Source organism: Pimephales promelas, chromosome 7, assembly GCF_988280905.1.
Source record: "Pimephales promelas chromosome 7, fPimPro1.hap1.1, whole genome shotgun sequence".
In the NCBI taxonomy this organism is placed as follows: domain Eukaryota; kingdom Metazoa; phylum Chordata; class Actinopteri; order Cypriniformes; family Leuciscidae; genus Pimephales; species Pimephales promelas.
Window position 1 is genome coordinate 8,507,426 of NC_142775.1, and position 24,319 is coordinate 8,531,744.

Below are 24,319 nucleotides of genomic sequence, written 5' to 3' on the forward strand. Positions count from 1 at the left end.
GATCAATCGACGATCGATTATTGATCGATTATTGAAGAATTTCATCGATGACGTTAATTTCTTATCGATTATCATTAAACTAATGCTGCTGTGTTGCATAGTGTGAGTGGAAAGTGAACGTGTTCCCCGGGCTGGTCATGTTAGCGCGGAGGTACCTGTGCATCCCGGCAACGTCAGTCCCCTCATCAGAGCGGTGTTTTCAGCAGCTGGACTGAAGCATTTGTTTACACTCGACGCGTCCGCACGAGCGTGAAGGGGCGCGCAGCAAATATTAGTATAAATATAAAAACCTCGTCCGTTTGGGGGGGTGCTCACGCGCTGAAGTGCCAGGCGAAAGTGTAAACAAGGCTTGACGGTCACCATGCAGGTTGCGGTCGCGTCTGACCACAGATCATGTCATCAACATGCTTATCTTTCTCAACAAACGTCAGTAGACTGGAGCAGAAGTTGTATGCGAGTTATTTTTTATGAAGCTTAAAGTAGCCTAGCCTAATTGATTGTCAGGTAGGCTAATCTCTCTCACCCTTTCTCGACTCCGTGCCTTGATTGTATTACATTTTGACAAAACCTGTCAGATCTAAATGTTATTATGTTTTTGGTTAAGTTATTTTTATTATTATTTATTATTTTGGAACAAACGAGGGTCTCACGAGGGCCAACTCGCAGCGGCAGGTTCAGTTGCGTTAGAGCATATCTTCAAATTTAGCCTAACCGAACGCCCAGTTTAACTGCCACAAGTTGATAATCTTGTAATAAAGATCTAATCGAGGAAAAACACGCTTTATTGTTGTATTTTCATTGCATTTTTAATTCATAAAAGTGAAATAGAATAAATTTGAATATAAAAATATTAATGATTAATCGATAGTCGATCGTTAATTCTTCCGACGATCGACTAAGAAAATGTAATCAAATGCCCATCCCTAATGGCTAGTTTAGCAATACAACCAAGGGGGTAAACATTGACCGGAAGTTGAAGCCTCGCCGGAGCTGCCATCTTGTAGCAAAACTTCACTTGCGTTAGCATTCCTATTGACTCCCATTCATTTTGGCGTCACTTTGACAGCGAATAACTTTACATCTGAGGCATTTGAGGACCCCATTTGTCCTTTATTTACTTCTAAAGAAACACGACAATGTATAAAATGCTCCATTACCTTGTAGCTTATGTTATGGCCCCGTAGAAGCAGTTTTAGTGAAAGTAGGTTAACGATTGCGTCATACCCATGCAACTCTCTGTCGCACAGTAGAGAGATTACCCAGATAGCATGGTAACATTAATTCAATGTTGAGTTTTGATCCAAACCATCATTTTGGTTCAGATTGACATTTCAATGTTTAAAGTGTGTTGGATCAGCATTGAAATGTTGATGAAAGCCAACAAGTGTAAGTTTCTCATCCACAAATCAAAATACCCATGTATTGATACAATATTGCTCGCTTTTACCTTATACCGTCTGCTGTTGCTTTAGGGCGGCTCTTCGGTTTAGCAGACAGCACAGCCATTTTATCCACTTGGCCTGGTTTTATAGTCTGTAGTGTGTGCAAGACATACTTTAAGCAAATCTCCAGAAAAACAACATAACAACTACAAAACAGTAATTAGTTATATGCTTTTGGTTTACTTGCCAAAGTTCTAGGTTTGTGCCATTGCTGTTCTCCCTCAGTACAGCTTGGGGGGGGGACTACAGGCACCTTCAGCTGCGAGTAGTGGGCTGTCTGGTACAAAAGAGCAACACAGTGGTTGCACAGCGCAGCTCCAGCAATGCAAGAACATTTATGGTGAATCAGCTCTACAGGCTTGCTGTCTTTAAGCACCACCTGCAATGTCATAGTAAGTCACAATTTATCATAGCCTCAGTCATTCTTTTAGGATACTCATTGCTTACAGATTCCTTTAAGATACAGTCTTGCATTGTGACTAATTTTTTTAGACCAGCAGACCACTCCTGATGTTGAATCCCCTTAGAAATTAGGAGATAAAACAATATTCTAAGATGTTTGTTGGATTAATGAGTTGAATATTATGCCATATCATTTTCCACGTATTTTAGTAGTAGTACCTTTCACTCCAGATTGTAGCTTAATTGAAGGATCAAAACAATAAGCAAGAAAACATTCAACCAGTGGGGACCAGCTAGGTAATTCGCTCTTACTACATCAGCCTTCATGTAAGCTTAAGACCATGGGGGAAAGGTGCATTTTTATACAAAGCTCCAAAATTATCGAACATGCTTTCCTCCTACCATTAGAAATGCACCCATTCTGTGTCACTTTAAAAAGCTGATTAAGACACATTTATTTAAGGCTGTTTTTCTTTAATTGTTGTACTGCCCTTTGTTGTTTCTGTTTATTTTGCTGTAGCGCTTTGGGTTTAAGAAAAGGGTATTACAAATAAAATGTATTATTATAGGTAACCTGCTTACTCGTACTGTACATTAGTGTTTTCTAGTCACCATCGTCAATTCACTAAACTTTACTCTAGCTGATTCCCCACCTGCTAACATAACTAATGCAAGCAAAAACCCAGTGGGGACAAGCAATGCATAGTAAACATGTAGCACTACTACATTAAACATTGCTAATCCCCAGGAACATCAAAAATGCTGGGTTATTTGGCTGATAAGCAAACTCTTTTCTTATCTCATCTTCTTACATTATCTCATTTTCTTACATTATCTTATCTTATCTTATCCTATCTTATCCATAACTAGTATCACCATACACTCAAGCTGTGAGGTTTCTCTTTTTTCGTCAGCGACCTGTTGCACATTGCCCTGACGACCACCTCTCCTGAATCCTGGGCCCGTATCCCTAAAGATTCTGAGAATCCTCTCAGAGAGCTCACTTAACCTAAACATTCCTTGCCAGGAGTTTTAGCTTAGAAATGATTCCAGAACATTTTCAATGAACTCTGAGCAAGGAATGGATGGAAAATCCTATCTTAGTGAGGAGGTGTGGTTGACCCCGTTGCTAGGTATGAGTCATCATTTCATGATTCGTGATTGGTCGATCCTACAAGTTTGATGAAAATGAACTTTTGATGATAATGAGCAAAGGATGTACCCTCAAATCAATGAACATAATTATACAGTCTAATCTTATGCAGACTGTAATTGTAAATAATATTTCACATTCGAGAAAATATCTGGAAAATGAATAGTAAGCTGTAGGTTATAGCCTAACATTAGAATCTATGTGAACACTTAAGCTCATTACACCCTGTTCAAATACTGATTCGTGTCTTATTTGCTCATATTAATATCCTAGCAGGCACATTTTGTACTTTCACTCCTATATGGACCCCATTGAAAACAAGATGGCCTATCTCAAGGGGCTGTCCTTAATGAGAAATTGCAACGTTGCAACTCAGTGTGGTCTTAACGATGGTAACACGGCTCAGCTTTTATCAATGTCTGTGATTGCTGGCTGGTCTATTTATGAAGGCTTGTTAACAAATATCCTACAAACACAGAAAATGGAGAAAAAAAGGAAAAAATAAATTTTGTGCAGCTGCTTAGGGGAACTCTTAAGCCACTAAAAGCCCTCTTCCCTGCTCTTAGCAGATCTCGCCTTAGGAGCCCTTTTAAGCGCTAGGAATCTTAGGGGAAATTCTAACTTAGAATTTCCTATGCAGGTACAATGCAAATTTATATTTTACTTCCTAAAATATATTTACACAATGTAAAATGTAAAATAGTGCCCTGTTGAAGTTTTGCTACATTTTATTTATTGTTTTCTATTTATTGTTTTCTTTATTTTTATTTATTCTTTAAAGAGATGCACTGAATTTTGGTGAATAAGAGCACCTGTTTTATTTTAATGCACATAGTTGTACATAGTTGTACATTAGCAGGAATGTAGCACAATATGGATGTGAATGGAGTTACAATTAGCCTATGTGACAATAAAATTAGTTTTGGTTAAAATCAACAAATAATCGTGATAATCACGATTATTTTGATCAATATTGAGATCACGAATAAATTATCTTTTTGGCCCAAATCATGCAGCCCTACGAAGAAATGTACATTTTAAATCCCTTGTCCCTCTTACTTGTCGGGGTGCGGGATCATATTCTAAATTAAGAAATCATAATGCAGTAAAAAATGATTTACAGGGAACATAAATAATCACTTTACATTTCGAGTCTTACGTTCATTTGTCACGTGACATACGCAATGAACAGATCGTTCATGAATCACATATCTGGGACTAATGCAGCAGGATGTCGAAACGAAATATGGTGGATTATTATTATGATAATAATAATATGATAATAAGAGCGCACCAGGAGCGCTCACAGCCGAGGAGACCGACTTTCTTGTCATGGCCGTAAAAGACGGAGAACTGACGTTGAATGGGGGTAAGTTATGTCCTTATAGTTATGCATATAGTTATGACCAAACAGGTCTAATCCGTCATTACTACAATAAGCCTGAAAAAATTGGGTAGCCTAAATGCCTAAGCTTGAAGTGTTAATATTTTTCCTTGTTATAATGATTTGCAAAAATAAAAAAACAGCTGCATCTATGTTGATGAGAGAATCAAAACTGTATGCGCGTTGTGCAAGCTACATAATGGCCAAGCATGCTGGTTTTTGCTGGTATACATTGCAAATAGAGGGGCAGCAAAATTGTTTTTTGCCTAGAGCGGCAGAAGTGCACGCGCCGGTCCTAGCTGTAAACACTGATGATGCGAAATACCGGAGTGAACATGGCTGTAAACGACTTTTGCTTCAGTTTGAAAAACCACAGAATTTTCTCCATAACAGAGCGAATTGCATCCCGTGTCTTGTTTCCCATTTCTGCGGTTGTTTTGGTTTTCGATTTCTCTAACCTACAATGTAAACTCGGCACTTAGCGTCTACGTCACGGCTCTCAGCCCGCCCTCTGTTCGTTGATTGGCCGGCTGTTTTCAGGCCGGTGGAAAACTGAAAGATAGGCCGCTATCTCAGACTGACTACAGGAGCGAAATGAAATTAGCGGAAGTAGGAAGTCTGACTTAGTCAGGCTAGGAGAGCACAGCAAAAAATAAAAAATAAATAAATAAATAAATAAATAAAATGGCAGTTGTCTCATGTATTTAAGTTGTTGTAAATATGTCTTAAATATTACATGTTGGAAATCAATCCAGTTTATATCAGTCAGATGTTCTGTATTTTGTTATAATTATTTGTACATTTATATTTGTTTTATTTGTAAAGATTTTGACAAGAAACATCAACAACAACAACAGCAACAGCAACAACAAAAATAATTCTGCAGTGACTAATTTGTAGGTTCCGATCAGGCAGCAGACAGTTCACATTCACAACCATAAAACACAACTTTTTTTTTTTTTTTTTTTTTTTTTTTTTTTGTGAGTGTGTGTGTGTGTGTGTGTTTGTGTTGAAATATTGCATAGGCAGAACAGGGTAAGTTGGACATTTTTTTAAATAATATCCACTGCGTCTAGTTTCTACTGCGTACAGCAGGTGTCGCTGCTGTGTCTGTAAATGTTACTGTGGACAGCAGCAAATTTGTGAACCATGGATGGATAGCAAATTGCAAATATCTCTGTTTTAATAATTATGTAAAAAAATCATGTAAAAATATTGTAATCATTTTTAGGCTATATGAAAAAAATAGTTATGTATCGCTTCTTATGATCACTTGTGATCGTGTCCTCGTGAAAAGTGAAAAAAGGTAATGCAACAAATTACTATGTATCATACTTATTAATTGTATTTTAATAACACATGGGAATGGGTATAATGGATTAATTACTACTACAGGTTCTAATTAAATACTGGCTACCCTTTTGTTTAATCGTGTGAAGAAGGCATGAGTTTGCAGCAGTAAAGAAATAGCCTGATGAATTATTATGATTTTTTTTTTTCAACGAGAGATCTGCCATTAGAGATAGCCTACATCTACCAGATGTCCTCGGCGCACTTGCGCATTGGTGTTTTGAGAAGGACACGCCTCTTGTCTCCAGTCATCCTAAATCCAATACCCCGACCGGAACGATCCCGACATAATATGAAAGCATTTCTAAGGACAAGCAAATGTTGTTTTCAGATGAGGACACAACCTGAGACCTGGTGCAGGACATATAGCTCCAGCATCCTCATCCTCATCTGATTCCAGGAATGACATCTGGCCAGTGATGCAGTGGACAGAATGCATGCAGCATCATTTGTCACACAGACAGTACTGTAAGGGGCAGCTCGAGGTGTATTTGGCCAAATAAATCCGGCCTGTTATTCGTTTAATTACTCATTCATTATTTTGTTATTGGGAATATGTCATTGCTCGCATCAAGAGATAGCCTACACATGAAATCGTGTTGGAATTATAAATTATAGGAAACGGACGCAACACGTTGTTGGCTGGTCGTCGGGAGCTCAAGGTGTCATTCAGCCTTTATTCAGTAAGTACAGAAGAGTCATTGCCTGCCTTACATGTAAATAACTACCTTAAATATTGAGTGGACATTTCAGCATTCACGAATCGATGCAAAACCAGGCTATACGGAAACAAAATCTTAACTTGTATAGCAGTCATCGTTATGTCCGAGTGGAAACCAACCAACAGCTTTTATTTATTTATTTAATAGCTAAAACCTGAGCATTTCATGTCATTAAAACTTACCTTTTTTGGCAGCTTGTGACCCAAACATATTTTAAAACGATCACGTCATCGGCATTATTTCAGTTTGTGATTGTTGTGACATTTCTTGTCAAACCAATTTTGAGTTTTGCAATGCATAACTAACTGACACATTATAATATTCGGGTTGTGAGGGGTTATTAGCCTACTGGTGGGCGTGGACAGAATAAATGCAGTTGCTCCAGTCAACTTGACACGAGCTTAAATGATCTTTAGTAAACACAGTAAAAGAATAATATTTGTCAGAAGGTATTAAAATTAATATTTAAAGAGCTTTTTGGATACTTATTTATTTTATGTTGAATTCCCCAGCTGTCATTTACTGAGAGAGAGAGAAATTATTCTCAAATGTTGCCTTGGGCATCTGATGGCATCACTTACTGTGAGTCTAAACAGGTGTGTGTGTGTGTGTGTGTGTGTGTGTGTTAGTCATCTGATTAGCAGATGTATGTGGATACAGTATATGCAGGCCACCATCCCTTCATGAAAAAACGCCTTAAGGAAAAATTGTGTTTGTCTTTAATTTGAAGTGAAAGCTGCTGACTCAAGAACTCAAGCACATTCTCTGCCACTGGAACTGATTTTCGTGTGAGTGATTTGTAAAAGGAAATAAAAGCTAAAGGATCAGAGGATTAGTGAGTTAACTAAGCTCCGAGACATGCTCACTTGGTGACCTTTGTAGTCCTGTGTCATAAACTGCTTTTTTTCTTCTTATCATGTCTCGCAATGTGTTCAATACTCTGTTACTGTATGTCAGTTGACTTTGGAAGCATGTGCAATATTCTGCAAAATATCTCCAAATGATCTCACTGTGCTGTTTTATCATACTTGTGTTGCAGTTCTGTGCTTTTTAACCTTTATGCAGTCATAGTTGTTATTTTAATAAATTGAAACAATCTGTAGAAATTTGCAGAGCTAAAATAGTCACAAGGTCTCGCTTGCTACCAAGCTGTGACTCTCAGACTTCCAAAGGCCCAATGTGAAGTGAAAGCCTCTTAATTAAGATCTAATCAATGCTTTCTTTGGGTTTTGAGTTTCAGGATACTAATGGTAATAGCGTTGAGGTAACTGTACACCACAGTTGAGTTTTTAGAGTTTATACCAGTCTGCTAGTTAACTGAAACATTGGAAGAAAACAAACAATTGAAACATTTAAAAGAAAACTGGTTCAATTTCATCTCTATTCTTTTATTAATTTTCAAACTTGTGAAAATGTGATTTGTTTACCAAGGGTCCGTATTCTTTTATCTTACCACTAGGACAATTTTATCTCACCACTAGGAGTACTTCTAAATCACACTAAAATATTTTAGCTATGAGTTTTTGGTAACACTTTATAATACGGGTGCACTAATATGCATTAATTCATGCTTAACTAATGCACAGATAATCATGAGTTAATGTATAAATCATGAAGAACTAAACCATTAATGAATGATTACTGCATCAGCAAGCAATAAAGAGTCTGTATGATTAATAGATTAAGTAATACATGAATTGCTATTAATTCAATGTGTCATTGTGTATTAATTGCCTAATAACATATTTTATTAACTAATAGTGTAAATTAATGTGTTAATTAGCACAATTAGTCAAAGCTATGCACTTCAACTTCCAGTTGTCTGCATTAATTAATCATTAGCTAATGATTTGCAAAGGTATCATTATGTTATGACTTTACTTGTTAAGGCATATCATTATTAACTAGTCATTTAGAAGTTGTAGTAAATTTGCGCATTAATTTGCACTAACAATGAAGTAATTAATCATGTATTAATGCATATTAGTGTACCTCTTGAAGTTGAAATACAAGGCTTTGGCTCATTCTGGTAATTAACATCAATTAACACTATTAGTTAAATAAATGGAATTAATTAGGGAATGAATCCACAATTACATATTTAATTAATAATAATTCATGCATGCACTAATACATTAACCTTACAGACTCTTAATTTGTTCCTAATGTGGTAATCATTAATGAATAGCTTAGATAATCATTAGTTACACATCAATTCAGTATTATCTGTGCATTAGTTAAGCATGAATTAATGCTTATTAGTGCACCCGTACTGTAAAGTGTTACCAAGTTTTCTCTTAAAAGTTATTCACAACTCTTTGTAAGGAAAAATTACAACTCCTAAACTGAGTGAGTCTTCGTTGCTATGGATGACGTCAATTCTCATGCACGAGCTTCCTCGCAATGATCACGGTGATTGGATGTTAGATGACAGGTCCATCATGCGGAACATAACACAGATGCAACAAATCATGGAATTACCATGGGGGCAAGGGCGTAACTTTGGGTCTACCATTGGGGGGGTTAAACTCGCGCCATATTTATTAATTTATTTATTTATTTAATCATTTTCTTTTGTAAATGGTAACGTGCTAATTTGCCATTCCTGTATTAGAAATACATTGTGATATACTTTTATTCCCCACTTCTTAGGTAGGAAAGGGTTCCGAGCCCCACCTGTCCCCAATCAACCCAACAAAATGTTAAGAAACTAGGCTTTAAGTTTAACTGTTAAAATTTATTTTATTAACATCACATTGTAAAAACTTAGCATCCAATAACAGCATTAAAACCAAAAACATACAGAGAAAAAAGAAAGTGCAATTATATTATCACTTTGCATGAAATACAACTCAAAAGTAGATGGAAAAATTGTGTTTGCATTTATATAGCCTCTAATAACATAAAATTCAGAGTGTGGACTAACGTTAGTTGTGCTATGATTCATTCTGTCACTTTGCAAACTCCATGCAAAAAGAACAAAAAATAAAATCATAATAATAATAATATCAAATTGAGCTGAAGGTGGCGAAATCCTAATAATGTACATAAGATACCTAAAATACGTTGCGCATAGCCTACAGCAAAGATGTTTCAACAACAACAAAACACATCCACTTGCACATATTTGACAATCGGAATATCAGATCTTAATATCGCTAGCAAATTGTGAAATTCTGAATAAAAAAATTTAAATAAAAGCAGATCATCAGTCATTCAGCTGTTGTGGCTGCGGTGTGACAAGCAATGAAGGACGCGTCTCCATGGGAACCATAAAATGATACTACGAAATGATACTTCAATAACGGTCACCTTGAAAAACTTTTAAACTTACGTGTGAAAAGGTTAAGTAAGGCTTACATTTAAATGTGTCTTTGTTTTGTTTTGAGAGTATGGTCAATAAATAAAGGAATTAAAAAGATGGGCACAAAAAAAACCTGTTTGTCGTGCCCCACTCGTCTCTATTCCCCAACAGTAGGCCGCGCCCACGCGCCACACTTTGAGAAACAGCTAAATGGGGTACCTCCGTTTGGTCAGGATTTTTCCTTTTTTTGGAGCTGACCAACAATTAAAAAATCGTTGTCTGGATGCCTTTCAATGTCCTTTCCATCTTTCTATCCGTTAGAATGCACCGCCAGCTATTTCCTCAAACCATTCATCCCAGCGACTGTGCAACATAGTAAACAAACTTGGTAGAGAAAGCGGGTTGGGTAATACCAAGTCGATGCGGTGGGCGGGGGGTACATTAGAGATTATTTAAAATATGATACTATCTTTCTTGCTGGCAAATGTATTTAATATTAATTCAGAATATTTCATATTCATTCTAATCTGAATGATGTGATGATATTGGGGGGGTTATATAGCTGAGTCTGATTTTTGAGGGGGTCATAACCCCCCTAACCCCCCCGCAAATTACGCCCATGCATGGGGGTAATCCATCAGCCGGAAGTTGAGCCGCCATTGTAGCAGAACTTCAGCTGCTGTTAACATCCCATTGATTCCCACTCATTTTGGCATCACTTTGACAGCGAATAACTTCACATCTGAGGCGTCCAAAGACTTAATTTGTCCATTATTTCTTTCCAAAGAAACAAGACACAAATGTATAAAAGGATCCATTACTTTGTATCTTAGGTTAGGGCCCCGTAGAAGCCGTTTTTGTAAAAATTGGCTAACGATTGCGTCATAACCATGCAACTCGCTGTTGCACAATAGAGACATTACCGTATAGACAGGAGGAGAAGCTCGCAGACAATCTTTTACTGTCTATGAGGCAATCAGGGGGACATGGAGGCACAAAGTCAAGGGAGAAGCCCATAGATAGAGAGTCCATAAAAGCAACGGGACAAAATATTTCAACAACGTTTTTGAGTAATTAAGCAATTCAGATTTGTCTTGACACGGCTACTAGAAGATTTTCAACTGTCATTCTGTCATCAAGCTCAGTTTGAGCCTGCGCAGTTGACTGGAAGTGCAATAATCGGGCTTCAGTCTTCTCAGTTAAAATCAATGGGGTCGCTGTGCCCTTTTTTATTTACTGTCTATGGGAATTACGACATCTAAATATGTCTGTGTCCTACACAAAATAATAATAGTAATGTCATCGAAATGCATATAATGACATGTTTGTGCAGGCTCCAGTGAAGTATAATTCTAAAAAGGCTGAGAGAGAGAGAGAAAAGTCATGAATTCAATTAAATTAAATCCTAAACCTAAACCATTCAATTAAATGGTAGCCTAAACCGCCTCTTGCCTAATGATGAAAAACGACACTTGCATTAACACTTGCTTGGTTAATTGACATCCTATTAGCCTACTTAAAGCAAGGAAATGTAATAGCTGAATGACGATGAATTATGAACTCGCCAAAACGGAAAAGAAAGCCCAACTGGACGCAGAATCGGTTACTGCTGCTGGCCCAGTTGGTGTTTAAAAAAAACAACAAAAAAAACACATAATAAACGGGAATTTCGGCACTGGGATATCAAGCAAAACTAAGCGTGAGACATGGGAGAGGATTTGTATGCAGATTAATGCAGTATTCCCGCTTGTGTCGCAGACCCTGGACGACTGCGAGAGGTGGCGGTCTGCACTGACCCAGACTTAGGTGCTACTTTTAAGGCTTAAATGCTTTGTGAATTACTCTTGGTGAAAAAAATTAGGCCTAAAATTTGGAGTGACATGCCCATTATTTTTAGGAGTTGCTCTTAAATTGACCAGTTAGGACCTACTTTTAGCCTTATAACTCTTTGTGAATATGGCCCAATAACTAATTATAGGCCTATCTAATTAATGAAGCTGTCCATACTGGAGTCCTGACAGAAAACAGTTTGTAAACCTGGAATTATTTGTTTTCTGATAGCTTTCACTTTTAACTTTTTGCAGCTTTCATTGTCAGGTTGTGTATATATAGAATGGATTCTATATGGATTCACTGTGTTATACAGTCTGGAGTAAGTGTACTGTTTCCAGTAAATATTTATAAATATTTTGTGGAATCTGGCTTTTCCCGTAGATGGCGCGCTTTAACCTCACGCACGAGCAGAACCATTTGCGATCTGGAGAAGCGTCTTTCCGCTTGCAAATTCCGTCATGTAAATAGCAATCCGCCATGGCGTGAGCACAACTGGCTTTTAAAGGGAATGGGGTTTACTCTGATTGGTTTATTATATGTTGCACGCAAAACACACCCATTACTCATTAAGAGAGGACCAACCCTTTTAGACTATGCGCCAGGCATGATGACCATTTTTCATATCGTCTTGCTATGTATCATTTCTAAAGGCTAAATGATAAATGTGTTGCAAAGAAGGATTTCAATCCTAATATTTATGCATTTCTTGTCTTCTTCCAGTGGGATGACGTCTCAGCGTGTGTCCTGTCACAACTCCCCCTGCCCCATCTCCTGTGTCCCTCTCGTCTGCCCATCTGTGGGGTCCTGACGCCAACAGGGGCTCATGAGACGCTTTGTGTACTGTAAGGTGGTGCTGACCACCTCTCTGGTCTGGGTGCTAGTGGACGTCTTCCTGCTGCTGTACTTCAGTGAGTGCAACAAATGCGATAGCAAGAAGGAACACTCACTCCTGCCTGCGCTCAGAGGTGAGTCAGACCGTTTAACACTATTCATATTTACTGTCTCTTAAGATGGCTCCTTGTGCACCCGTGCAGATGTAAACTTGTGTACTTACTTATACACTCACTTTGTAAATATAATGATAAGGCATACAGCCTGTATTTAAAAGGAAAAGTTAAACCCACAATGAAAATTGTCACCATTTACTGTCCTTCCAAACCTGTTTGACTTTCTTTCTTCTGTGAAACACAAAATGTCAGGTTTTTGTTCAGATTGCAGGTTGCTTTATTTTATACAACCAATCCCTCTGAGGGCAAATGCAGACCTTGCAACACATCAGTTTGAATGTTTGCCAAAGCACATACAACTTTTGAGGAGAACATTTTCAGTAAATGATGAAGGCAAGAAACTGCAGGAGAACGATAAAAATTTTAACTAATAGATACAACCATACTTTGTCAGTAATGTTTAAAAATGCAAATGGGGCCTTATCTAATTGAAAATGCACTCATTTAGATAAATTATTACAAAACATATAAATTTAAACAAGTTATGTTAAAAATTCTGATTAAATTTTTATGTTAGAGTTATAGGTTTTTACAGAGGGTTTTTTGAATATCTCTTTTTCTAACTCCATAAAATAAAAAGAAATACGGTAAACAGTCAGTAGAAAAAATCACAGTTTTTTTTTTTTTTTTTGGGGGGGGGTTATTTAAATCAGATGATTGATATATGAACAAACCGTCTCAGGTTACGACTATAACCTATGTTCCCTGAGAACATGGAACGAGACACTGCGTCAAGCGCTATGGGGAAACCCCTCAGCGTGACTGATGACTGAATTGCTGTAGAATCACGTCAATCCTATTGGTCGGTGTCGGCCATGACGTCATGCTCTAGTGCAACCAGGAAGTATAAGAGGAGCGCCTAGACAACATGTCATCCACTTCTTCATCTGAAGGGACTGTAAAAGCAGACCAGCGGCATGGCGACGAGATGCAGTGTCTCGTTCCCTGTTCTCAGGGAACATAGGTTACAGTCGTAACCTGAGACGTTCCCTTTTGAAGGGAACTTCGAACTTCGTCAAGCGCTATGGGGAACGAGATACCCACGCTGCCATGCCGAGGGGATGCTTCAGCAACTATGGCTACAAGCAAAAACACATTAACGCAAAGTTAAAGCCCCCTACTGCTTAGACGTCAGGCCAACTGTAGCACTACTCCCTACGGCCAATGCCCGAGCTTCATCCTAAGTGTGGGAACTCTGTGAATCACACAGAGAGCTTGCCAGCTCAAGGGCATGGGAACCACAGCACAACCTACAGAGGGGGGTCTGCTTTACGGTGCTATGGGAAGCAGAGGCCTCAGCAGGATGACTCTGAGGTTAGAGGAGGCCTGCCACACTTACACCACTGTGGTCTAGAGCTTTTCCTCATAGGTTGAATAAAGCTATGATGCAGCACGCAGGTAGTAAGGGGCATAAACACTCTCTGTTAGTGAGACGGCCCCTTACTACCACCTACAAAGCTTTTTGCATGGATGCCTCAGCAGGATTACTCTCGAAGGAGAGGAGACCTGACACATGCTAGCAGAGCGAAGGGAGCGAAGGGCCTAAAGCAACTTTTCATAGAGAGAGGGGCCACTTCAAGCTCCATCTGCAACATCTATATGAATGGAGACCTCAGCAGGATGACTCTCGGAGGAGAGGAGGCCTGACACATTTTAGGAGAGCTAATTCAACGATCATCGGAGCTCAGGGATCGTAGTGCCTAAAGTACCTCCTCAGATAGAGGGAGGCCTCTTCTCAAGCTCCACTTAGAATGCTGTTTGCATGGAAGCCTCAGCAGGATGACTCTCGAAGGAGAGGAGGCCTGACACATGCTAGAGTACCGCTCCAGCGCTCAGTGAGCGAGGAACCTAGGTGTTCTCCCTCCACACTCTACCGAGCTGTATATATGGAGGCCTCAACAGGATGACTCCCATAGAAGAAGCCTGATGCATATATTTCGGAGAGGTAGCTCGAAGATCATCAGAGCTCAGGGAGCTAAATACCTAAAGCACCTCCTCAGAGACGAAGGGGCCACTTCTAAAACTTCTCCATGTAATAGAAGTTAAGAGAGAGCTCGACTACCACCAGAGGTCAGGGAGCGAGGGGTCTAACAACTACTCAAGAAATGAGAAAGAACTCCTTCCGCGCTCCACCAAACTGCCTGCAAAGTCTGCATATATTGAGGCCCCAGCAGGATGACTCTCGAAAGAGAGGAGGCCTGACAAATATTTAGGAGAGCTAGCTCAACGATCATCGGAGCTGAGGGAGCGAAGGGCCAAAATCACCTCCTCAGAGAGAGAGGGACCACTTCTCAAGCTCTACCTGAAATGATGTATGCATGGAAGCCTCAGCAGGATAACTCTCGAAAGAGAGGAGGCCTGACACATGCTACAGTAGGTGGACCGATATACGTATTTTAAGATAGCTAGCTCAACAATCACCGGAGCGAAGGGCCTAAAGCACCTCTTCAGAGAGAGAGGGACCACTTCTCAAGCTCTACCTGAAATGCTGTATGCATGGAAGCCTCAGTAGGATGACTCTCGAAAGAGAGGAGGCCTGATACATGCTGAGAACAGATAGCATAGCCTAACTTTAAACATGGAGGCCTACGCAGGATGGGAGGAGGTCTGACATATATATAGGTGCTAACTTAATCACACAAGCTCAGGGAATGAAGGGCCTAAAGCACCTCCTCATAGAGAAAGGGGCCACTTCTCAAGCTCCAATCAGAATGCTGTTTGCATGGAAGCCTCAGCAGGATGACTCTCGAAGAAGAGGAGGCCTGACACATGCTAGAGTACCGCTACAGCGCTCAGGGAGCGAGGGGCCTAGGTGCTCTCCCTCGGCACTCTAATGAGCTGTATATTTAGAGGCCTCAGCAGGATGACTCTCGAAGGAGAGGAAGCCTGACACATATTTTGGAGAGCTTACTTGACGATCATCAGAGCTCAGGGAGCGGAGGGCCTGATTGCACCTCCTCAGAGAGAGAGGGGCCACTTCTCAAGCTCCACCTGAAATTCTGTTATCATGGAGGCCTCAACAGGATGACTCTTGAAGGAGAGGAGGCCTGGCACACGCTATAAACAGAAAACAGTCTAACTGTACATATGGAGACCTCAGCAGGATGACTCTAAAAGGAGAGGAGGCCTGATACATATAGTTAGGAGAGCTAGCCCGTTACTAAGCACTCTATAGAAACATCCTGTTAACTAGGGGAGTACTACATCATCCTACTCTAGAGGAGCGACTTGACCAATGTCTCAAATACAGAGACACATACTGCCTCCCCAGGGTTATGGGGAGCAGGGGCCTAGCAGAAAGCCTGCCAAACTCATACCAAAGTGGTCTTAACTAGTTTAGGTGTTTTGAAATGACTATATTAAATAAAGCCAGCCCAGAGCCCGAGAGATAAAGGAAACCCATCCTATCCAGGAGGGGAACGGAGGCCATTATTACAGCCTGTCTACATTCAATTAAACTGAAGGAGACACGTAGTGCTAAATACTCTGTTAATGGTGTCTGGTTTGACCAGAGAGAAACCGCTCATCGAGATTATTATTATTATTTTTCTTGAACGCTTCCCCTCTGACGCGTTGCCATGACATTATTTCATTTTTTTTCCCAGCCTGGCCGGCGCGTTCAGTAGAGCACTGACTGGATGTGTCAGAGCGTGTATCCCCGCCCAACAGTCCGTTCTCGTCACCTGTCGACGATTCTGAGAGATTCACTCCTCTCTCAAACTCGTCAACGAGCTCCCTCTGAGATCCCCGCAATCTTAATCTCCTCTCGGCCTTGGCATGAGCGGGACCGCGAAGAAAGATAACTGTCAATCCTCCCTCGAGAAAAAAGGCCGACGAGAACGGAGCGCTCTCGTTGAGAAAAATGCTCGCGATCGGCGCACTCTATCCCCTCGAGAACAGAGCGCGCGTGCTCTTCACCCAGACAAAGCCACAAATGTAGCGAGTGCCACCAGGTGTGAGAAACCCCTCGCACGGGTCGGCACGCTTCCCTTGTTTGCCATAGTTTCGTTTTACTCACAGAGTCAGTGAAACAGTCCCTGAAGACGAAAAGAGGATGACATGTTGTCTCGGTGCTCCTCTTATACTTCCTGGTTGCGCTAGAGCATGACGTCATGGCTGACGCCGGCCAATAGGATTGTCGTGATTCTACAGTGTTTCAGTCATCAGTCACGCTGAGGTGTTTCCCCATAGCGCTTGACGTTCGAAGTTCCTTTCGAAAGGGAACTTTAGAGTAGTTTGCCCTAGTGAAAAATAAATATAGCAAAATGTATTTAAAAAATACATTTCTTTTATGTATACTACAAATACATTTAGATATTTATGTACTTAAGTTTCTCTTGGGGTCCTCCTCCTGATTTTGGATATTTCCTCTTAAATATTTCTTTTTTGGCATATTGTACCATGTTTTTGTATCTTTTTTTGTATCTTTCTCAATGCTAGGATTAACGCTGTGAACTGTCGTACCAATCTTTGTCTAAATGAAACATTTCTTCTTGTTTCTACATTCTCCGCTAAATGTCCAAAGTAAAATGCCCTTGTAGCTGTTATACTCCTCCAACAAACACATATTTTCCACTGAGGTAAACTGCACTGAGCGGTTGAATGCGCTTACTCGATCCGCCATGTTTTTTTGTTCTGAAAAGTGTCTTATTTTATCCAGAATGCATTGCAGTGTAGTCCTACGATAGTCAGAGTCTTAAGTGCTTATTGTGCAATGGTCGGATTTAGATGGCAATCTGAAGTCTGACTATCTTCTATATCTAAGCCATAGTCAAAGTCTATCTTCGTGAAACCGGCCCCAGATGTGCTCCTACAGTTAGTCTGGGTTTCCCCATGCTGCCTTCCCACAGCGCGGTTTTATTCATGCTGAAAGGCAGTCTGGATACCATGGCCCAGATTTTCGCCTAATTTAAGGAATCAATCACAGAACGGTGAGGGAGCAACAAGACGATGACGACATCTATGCGACACACCAAAGCAGTTTGTTTGTTTCTATGACACAGACACATGGCAGCAGACACGAAGCTACCTTTTGATGCAGACTTAGATATTGTTCTAAGTAGTTTAGAATGCAAGTTTATTTTGAAAAAAGAGCAGCTTTTGGCGTTAAACTTCGCGAGACCCCAGTCGTTATTGTTGTCTCGCCATTAATCACCCTAATGAAGGACCAGGTACAGGAGGCGGTCAACCTTGGAGTTTCTGCCGCTCAGCTGTGTCCCAAGAAAGAAAATGCGATAAAGAATTGTCGATACCAACTTCTGTTTGGCAGTCCCGAGGCCTGGATGAGTGCAAAGTGGCAAGACATGTTAGTCACGGAGTTGTATAGTACCAACCTGCTAGGCATCGTCGTCAACAAAGTCCATTTAACTTATAAATGGTAAGTGGTATTTATTAATATCATATTGCCATTACGCCTGTAGACTACTGTGGTTGTCACAGTGCCACTAAGTTGTGTTGCTTTTCAATATCATAACTTTCAGTTGTGCACACATACACAATTAAAGTTGTTGACACTTTTGTCATTAAATTTTAATTTTTACAAGCGCAAACAATTTCCAATGCAAATAACAACTTCAATGTCTACTCTTAAACTGTACTTAATACTTGTGTTTTTCTAATTGAAACGATTGGCTATGAGCTACGTACAGGCACATTTGATAGACATTCTTAGCACCCAATAAACTGCGCCAGGTAAACCACGCCTCAAATACGAGAAAATGAATGAGTAGTTCCCAGACCTAAGTCTTGACGAGAATTGGGTCTGCCGTTACCCAGGCTATCCTACAGTAGTAGTCACATTCAAATCAGGACTCAACACTCAAATCCAGACTCAACACTATTTAGCTATGCATTTACTGAATGAGCACTGTGCCACTGTTCGTCCTACTGTTTTTACTGTATTTTATTTCATTTTTATTCTAAACTGTTTTAATTATTCCTATTTCTTTTGATTATTTTAATTTCTTCTATGTAAAGCCCTTTGAATTACCATTGTGTATGAAATGTGCTATATAAACAAACTTCTCTTGCCTTAGTGTATTGTCATTGTTTTCTGGCCTTTAAATCTCTTGAAGTGTGCTCACCAGCTGCTCATTTCTTACTGTTTAATCCCAGCATTATCAGATCCTTGTCCTCACTTCAATGCTCTGCCTGGTAAACAGGTTTAACTCGTACCGTAAGCTGCTTTCAGGTTTAGATGTGGCCCACCAATGACCATAATCACAGTCTTTTTTCTGAGTCTCATCAAATGTCTTGTTATGTATTCAGATTCTGTGGTCTGCTTGCTGCTTCTAATGAAGTGGACAAACAGGAAGCTTGTGCTGGTCTGAAATACAATCTGTATCCATGCATTCAGGATTTAATTAGGGTATTAAACAGTCAGATGAGGTCTAAGCAGCGACAATGCTGAAAGAGTAGGGCTTAGAAGCACTGCAGTCTGTTGGCTATTTTGCGAGAGATTGCTTTTTTTTATAAGGTTGGACCAGCTTAAGGATCTTCTCTCATTGAGGTCATCACCAGTGATTAGCTAGTCTTAATGGCAAGAGGTGCTTATCTAAAGGTTATGAAATCAGCTCATAAATTGAAAGTTCAGTTTCAAAGCAGGGCATTTTATACATTTCAGCAAGCCACTTATGCCTGTACAGTGCATATACCAACATGCACTATAATGATTTTAGATCCATAATTGCTTGTTAATTATTACCTTTATATTTTTGCCTGAATTGTTATTACCTACTGATTTTTCTTAATTAGTCTGTTAATTATAGAGTTTAACTTCATTGGCTAGCAAATATCTTATATCAAAATGAATTGGCAGTTGGCATAGTTCGTCACAGATATTCTGATGTGAATCTATCCTTATTATTCCTAGTCTTATAAATGCTGAGAATTCCACTTCCTTTGGCATTTAATACATATTTAATAATGAGGAACTTTATTTTTTACATTTTCTGAAAAAAAAGAAGAAAAAAAAGCTGAATAGCTAATAATGGTTTCCGTTGCACAGCTCATTGTAACAATGCTAGTGTGTAGGGCATTACAATGAGGTTGCTAAGGTGTCCTGAGTGTTTTTAGATGGTTGCATACAATTTCTAGTGACTGCATACTAACTGGCCCAAGACAACAACCCAGGCTCATTGGGAAAATGTGCCTGTAGCGACGTTTCTGCAAAATGACATTATGGTGCTTCAATCTGCACTTTTAAAATGGAATGTCCAGTGAGTGGAGCTAAAGCTTTTTCAGTTTTATCCAAAACAGATGAATGTAATCGCCTAGTATTGTGCAAGCAGACTCGATGAGAGATGTATCTAAATTCAGGTTGAATTTAATGATATAAATGATGACAAAGAAGGTAACAAAGAAGGAACACAAGGAAACAAAGAGATCAAGCTGAAAACTACCACATATGACATCCATGGAAGGACAACCACCAACAAAAAAACATATAAAATACAGGGGTATATATACACAAGCAAAGAAGACACACCTGGGAACAATCAAGACTAATCAATGGGATAAACTACAAAGAACTACAAAGATGGCACCAGGAACAGGAAGTAACTAAAAGGTAAGACATTTTCAAACGCAACACAAGGAACATGTAAAAGGGCAGCTCAAGGAGCCATGTTGGAGCTGGATCACCACGGTGGAGCCGGCGACCGCAGAAAGCCATGGCTATGGTGGAACAACAGTGTTCAAGGACGGCCTCCTAGACCATGACAGAGAGTTCCGAAACGGCCTCCGTGGCCCTAACAGAGCCGTCAGGGGGCACAGAAGGAAGATCTCCATGCCAACGAGTGCCAACAAGTTCTCTTACAGAAAGGCAATTTGGAAGGACTCACAGTATATGACGTACAGTATGCTTAAGTTGTCTGGATACGAAGCGTTGGTATTGACCCCTCTTTCAGAATCAACCTTTTTAAAATCCAGCAAAATGATTGGCGCAAAAAGTATAAGACTTAAGTGATTTTCTTCGGGACATTTCCTTTGAAAATTATATTTAACCACCATGTCCTCAGTGACTCATGGTGGGAGTCTATGGAGACTCTTAGGGTGTATTAACACCAGGAAAGTCCACTAGTTAACTTACTTCCGGGCCAAATAAAATGTTTATTTTGTTTTGTTTGGTGTGGTTCAGATTCACACTGACCTTTTTTGCAAGTGAACCAAAATGTGTAAACAACACAACACTTCTTACGTCATTCATTCATTGGACAGACATTCTCAAGCAGCCCGATCTCATGAAAGTTCGTATCTATGGCACGAATGTCATTTCTCGTGGCATTTATACGGCAAAAACAGTTTTTGCGTGTATATGGCACGCGATTTTCGCGTACATATGATACGCACTTTTTTGCGTATAATACGCACGAACTCCCCACCCCCCTAAATCTAACCCAGGGTTTTTTAGTGCGTACCATATACACGAAAAAAAAACCACTTTTGGCGTATAAATGCCACGAGAAATGACACTCGTGGTATAGATACGAACTTTCATGAGATCGGGCTGTCTCAAGCAGGGAAAAGCAGGAAGTGCAAAAACAGGCAATTTATAGTGCAATATTTATTCTTTTACTGATTTCGTGTCATCAGCTACTAACACAATATGAAGAAACTCATGAATATCATATGATACAATGTCATATATACAAAGCTGCAATTAGGATTTTGCGAAGACGAACATTTGCTGCTGCAAGACGGTTGTGGCGGAGAGAGCATGCTCTTGACTGATAAAGCTAAGAGTGCAGGGCACATTTATATGAGGCTCCGCACCTCCTCACAACTCAAGTTTGTCCGCGAGCTGCCATGCTAAAAGTGCAAACTGTTAATAAACATTTCTCCGTTTCCCATAATGCACAGCGCAGCTGGGTTCTTTGGTAGTTGGGTCTGTTCGAGGTCGGATCACACTCTCACCACAAACGAGTTTGTTTGAAAGCGTACTGGTATGCTTTTGGTGTGCACTCTAGGGCGATTGCTGCATTCGCCCAAACAAACCGCACCAAGGGGGACAACAAACTTTAGTGTGATTCAACAAACTAAATGAGGCAAGTGTAAAAGCACCCCCTATGTTCATCGGTGCATCCCAAACCCCAACACTAATGCCTATTTGGCACAGACACTGTACATCTCCAGCTGCTACAGTGAGGATACAGAATCAGTTCCTTTGAAGAGACTGCTTTTGATTTTGCTGGTTGTTCTCACTCACTGTGGACACACATTGGTGTTCAAACATATTATAAAAGGTAATTTTGCATAATAGGTCCCCTTTAAAGGAGCATTTTTATTGAAAGTGGATCATATATGTAGTCGAAATGTAAAATAATTTTGGAATTTGGTGCCCTCTTGACCTAAAAAAGACAGAAAATAACCAAAGGGCGCATTTGTATGTAAGACAACAACTCCCACAATGCACCCCATTGCACAGCTCTGCAAGCCATACCGACTAATCCGGAACTGCGCAATCAGAGAAATCACTCTTCCGTCTACAAAGCTAACGTTAGCTGTCACCAGAGTTAGAAATTCATTTCACACAAAATGTCTAGTTAGTTGGCTGTGGCGTGCAGGACGATCGAGTGTGAGGGACGTAAGAGGACGGTGCGAGGCCGGTGGCGTGAGTGATAATGAAAGACATCGGTGAGACACACAGGTCTCACATCTCTCACGGTGGAGCGAAAGCATAAAATGAGGAGTGACGACAGCAGATCGAGAGAGAAACAGGCCTGATTTTATGTTGTGTTTTGTTTCTGTTGTGTGTAACATTACAGCAGGCGTCAATGAGGGGCTGCTGGCTTCTTTCGTTTTGTATTTGTTAATTTTACTATTAAAATGTTTAAATATTCGCCGGTTCCCGCCTCCTTCCCAAAACAACAAACCCTGTTAATGTTGCATTGGCAAACTCATTAGTGAATTACTCCTCGTTTGTATTTATTTGGTGAATTACTGCATAATACCTGCATTGTTCAGTCAGGCGAAACTAGGATGGTTCACAAACGTCGATGTGCTCGTCTGATTGAGAGATTTCGTTCAGGAGAAATTGCCATCCTTGAAATTCTCTGCAGCAGACGGACTCTATCTGTGTCTACATCGGATTCGAGCAGCAGAATTTCAAAATCCTCTTCTTCCATATCATGTTTAGTTTCTTCCATCATTATCATACTTCCTATCTTCACAGTGCTTGTTAGCTTAGCTTCCAAACAAGATGGCAGATATTGATTCAGTATCTGCAAGTGAAGTCCCACCCACTGATCTGTAATAGGCCTGTAAGGTGAGTGGGGTCCACACCCTTGAATAATAATGAGCTAATGTTTGTAGTCTCGACACTTTTTAATGAAATGTGACTTCCTGCTTATTATGACGCAAAATTACGATTTTTACGTCATAATAAGCAAGTAAAACACTTAAATCCTTATTTCTCCCATCTCAGGGGAAAATAACGGAATAAACCATGACCATTCAAAAAAATTACTGGGTTTCTAAAGATACAAAGCTGAAGTGTCCCTTTAAGACATGCTTTTTGGGGCATTAAATAATGGCACATATACAGTAAATTGATAAGCGCAAACCTTATTAAATCATCTTGCATGATTAATTTAAATACTCTCCCATAAACTTTGCACCTGAAAGGGAATTTTCTACAAATGCATATCCAATAAGGGCAGCTACAAAATTAACCCTGTCCACGTCTTTTCAACACTTTTTTTTTTCACTGTGTGTCATTAGTAAATTCTGACAGTATTTGTTTTACGGCAAAAGAGAGTTTGCACTGGCACAATATTTTAGTTAATATGGCACTGAGTGTAGTAATAGTAATGGAAACACCACTAATGTGATCAGTTTTGTCCAGTCTTTAGAGTTTCCTTCTGTTTCACATCTCTGTAAAATTATATCTAGATGCATTTTTATATATCCTATCTATGGAAGATTTCTAGTCTGTTCAAAAGATAAAATAAGTTGGTTTATTTTTAGCTTTACTGTGCAGCCAAATAGGCTACTAAGTTCTTTTCACTGCAGTAGATGAATCACAAAAACAGCCGCCTTAAAGAGAGGACAGATGTTGTTACAAATATGGATCTTATTACTTAATAAATAGTGTACTGGGATCAATATAGTAATGCAGTGGTGCATTGTTGCTTCCACATCTTAATTGCTACATCATTAAGTATACATCACCCTCTTCCCAGACTGAGAATGCAACAGAGCTTTACATTCTAATAAAACAAAAGAGAGATGCTTAGTGAGTATTAATTATTTAACATCTTTTATACGTCTTTAAGAATAACTCTAGAGAATCTCTTTAAAAGGGTCAGACCGGCTCTGTTCTGTATCTTGGATTTATAATTTTTTTATTATTATTAAAACAGTACGTTTTGACACAGTACATTGTCTCCTGCACAAAGTCTACTAGTATTGCTGCTTTGCAGTTTATCCAGAATACGGTGTCTTTCCTTTTCAAAAAGCTTAAAATACTGTTTACGAAGGCAACTCACAAGGTTTTGGAACAGAGTATGGGACAACGCTTCCAGATTTATTTCAATGACATGATATTATGGGCTGTCCTTGTGCCCAAATGGATGCTATTTATGGATGAGGCAGCTAAGAGAGCTGTGTGTAAGGGTATATCAAATCCCCCGGTGTTCTGCTTTGAAATACTGTGAAGGTTGAAGACAGACGTTAAGAAGCAAGGCTGCAGAGTTTCACTCTTGCAGTTTTTGTCAAAGACTTA

At 39.7% G+C, this 24,319-nt stretch overlaps 1 protein-coding gene across 4 annotated transcripts in view; it reads left to right on the forward strand.

The window, feature by feature from the left end:
- Positions 1-5,948: 5,948 nt before the first annotated feature.
- Positions 5,949-24,319, forward strand: part of galnt13 (polypeptide N-acetylgalactosaminyltransferase 13) — a 102,567-nt gene continuing 84,196 nt past the window's right edge. The window contains exons 1-2 of one of the 4 annotated variants that reach the window (XM_039663986.2): positions 5,949-6,414; positions 12,311-12,555. In XM_039663986.2, coding sequence (XP_039519920.1) covers positions 12,414-12,555 — 142 coding nt within the window. In that variant the 5' untranslated portion in view covers positions 5,949-6,414; positions 12,311-12,413. Of the gene's footprint in view, positions 6,415-12,310; positions 12,556-17,589; positions 17,975-24,319 lie in introns of those variants that run through there. The other 3 variants (XM_089133031.1, XM_089133032.1, XM_089133033.1) reach the window with 3 other exon arrangements.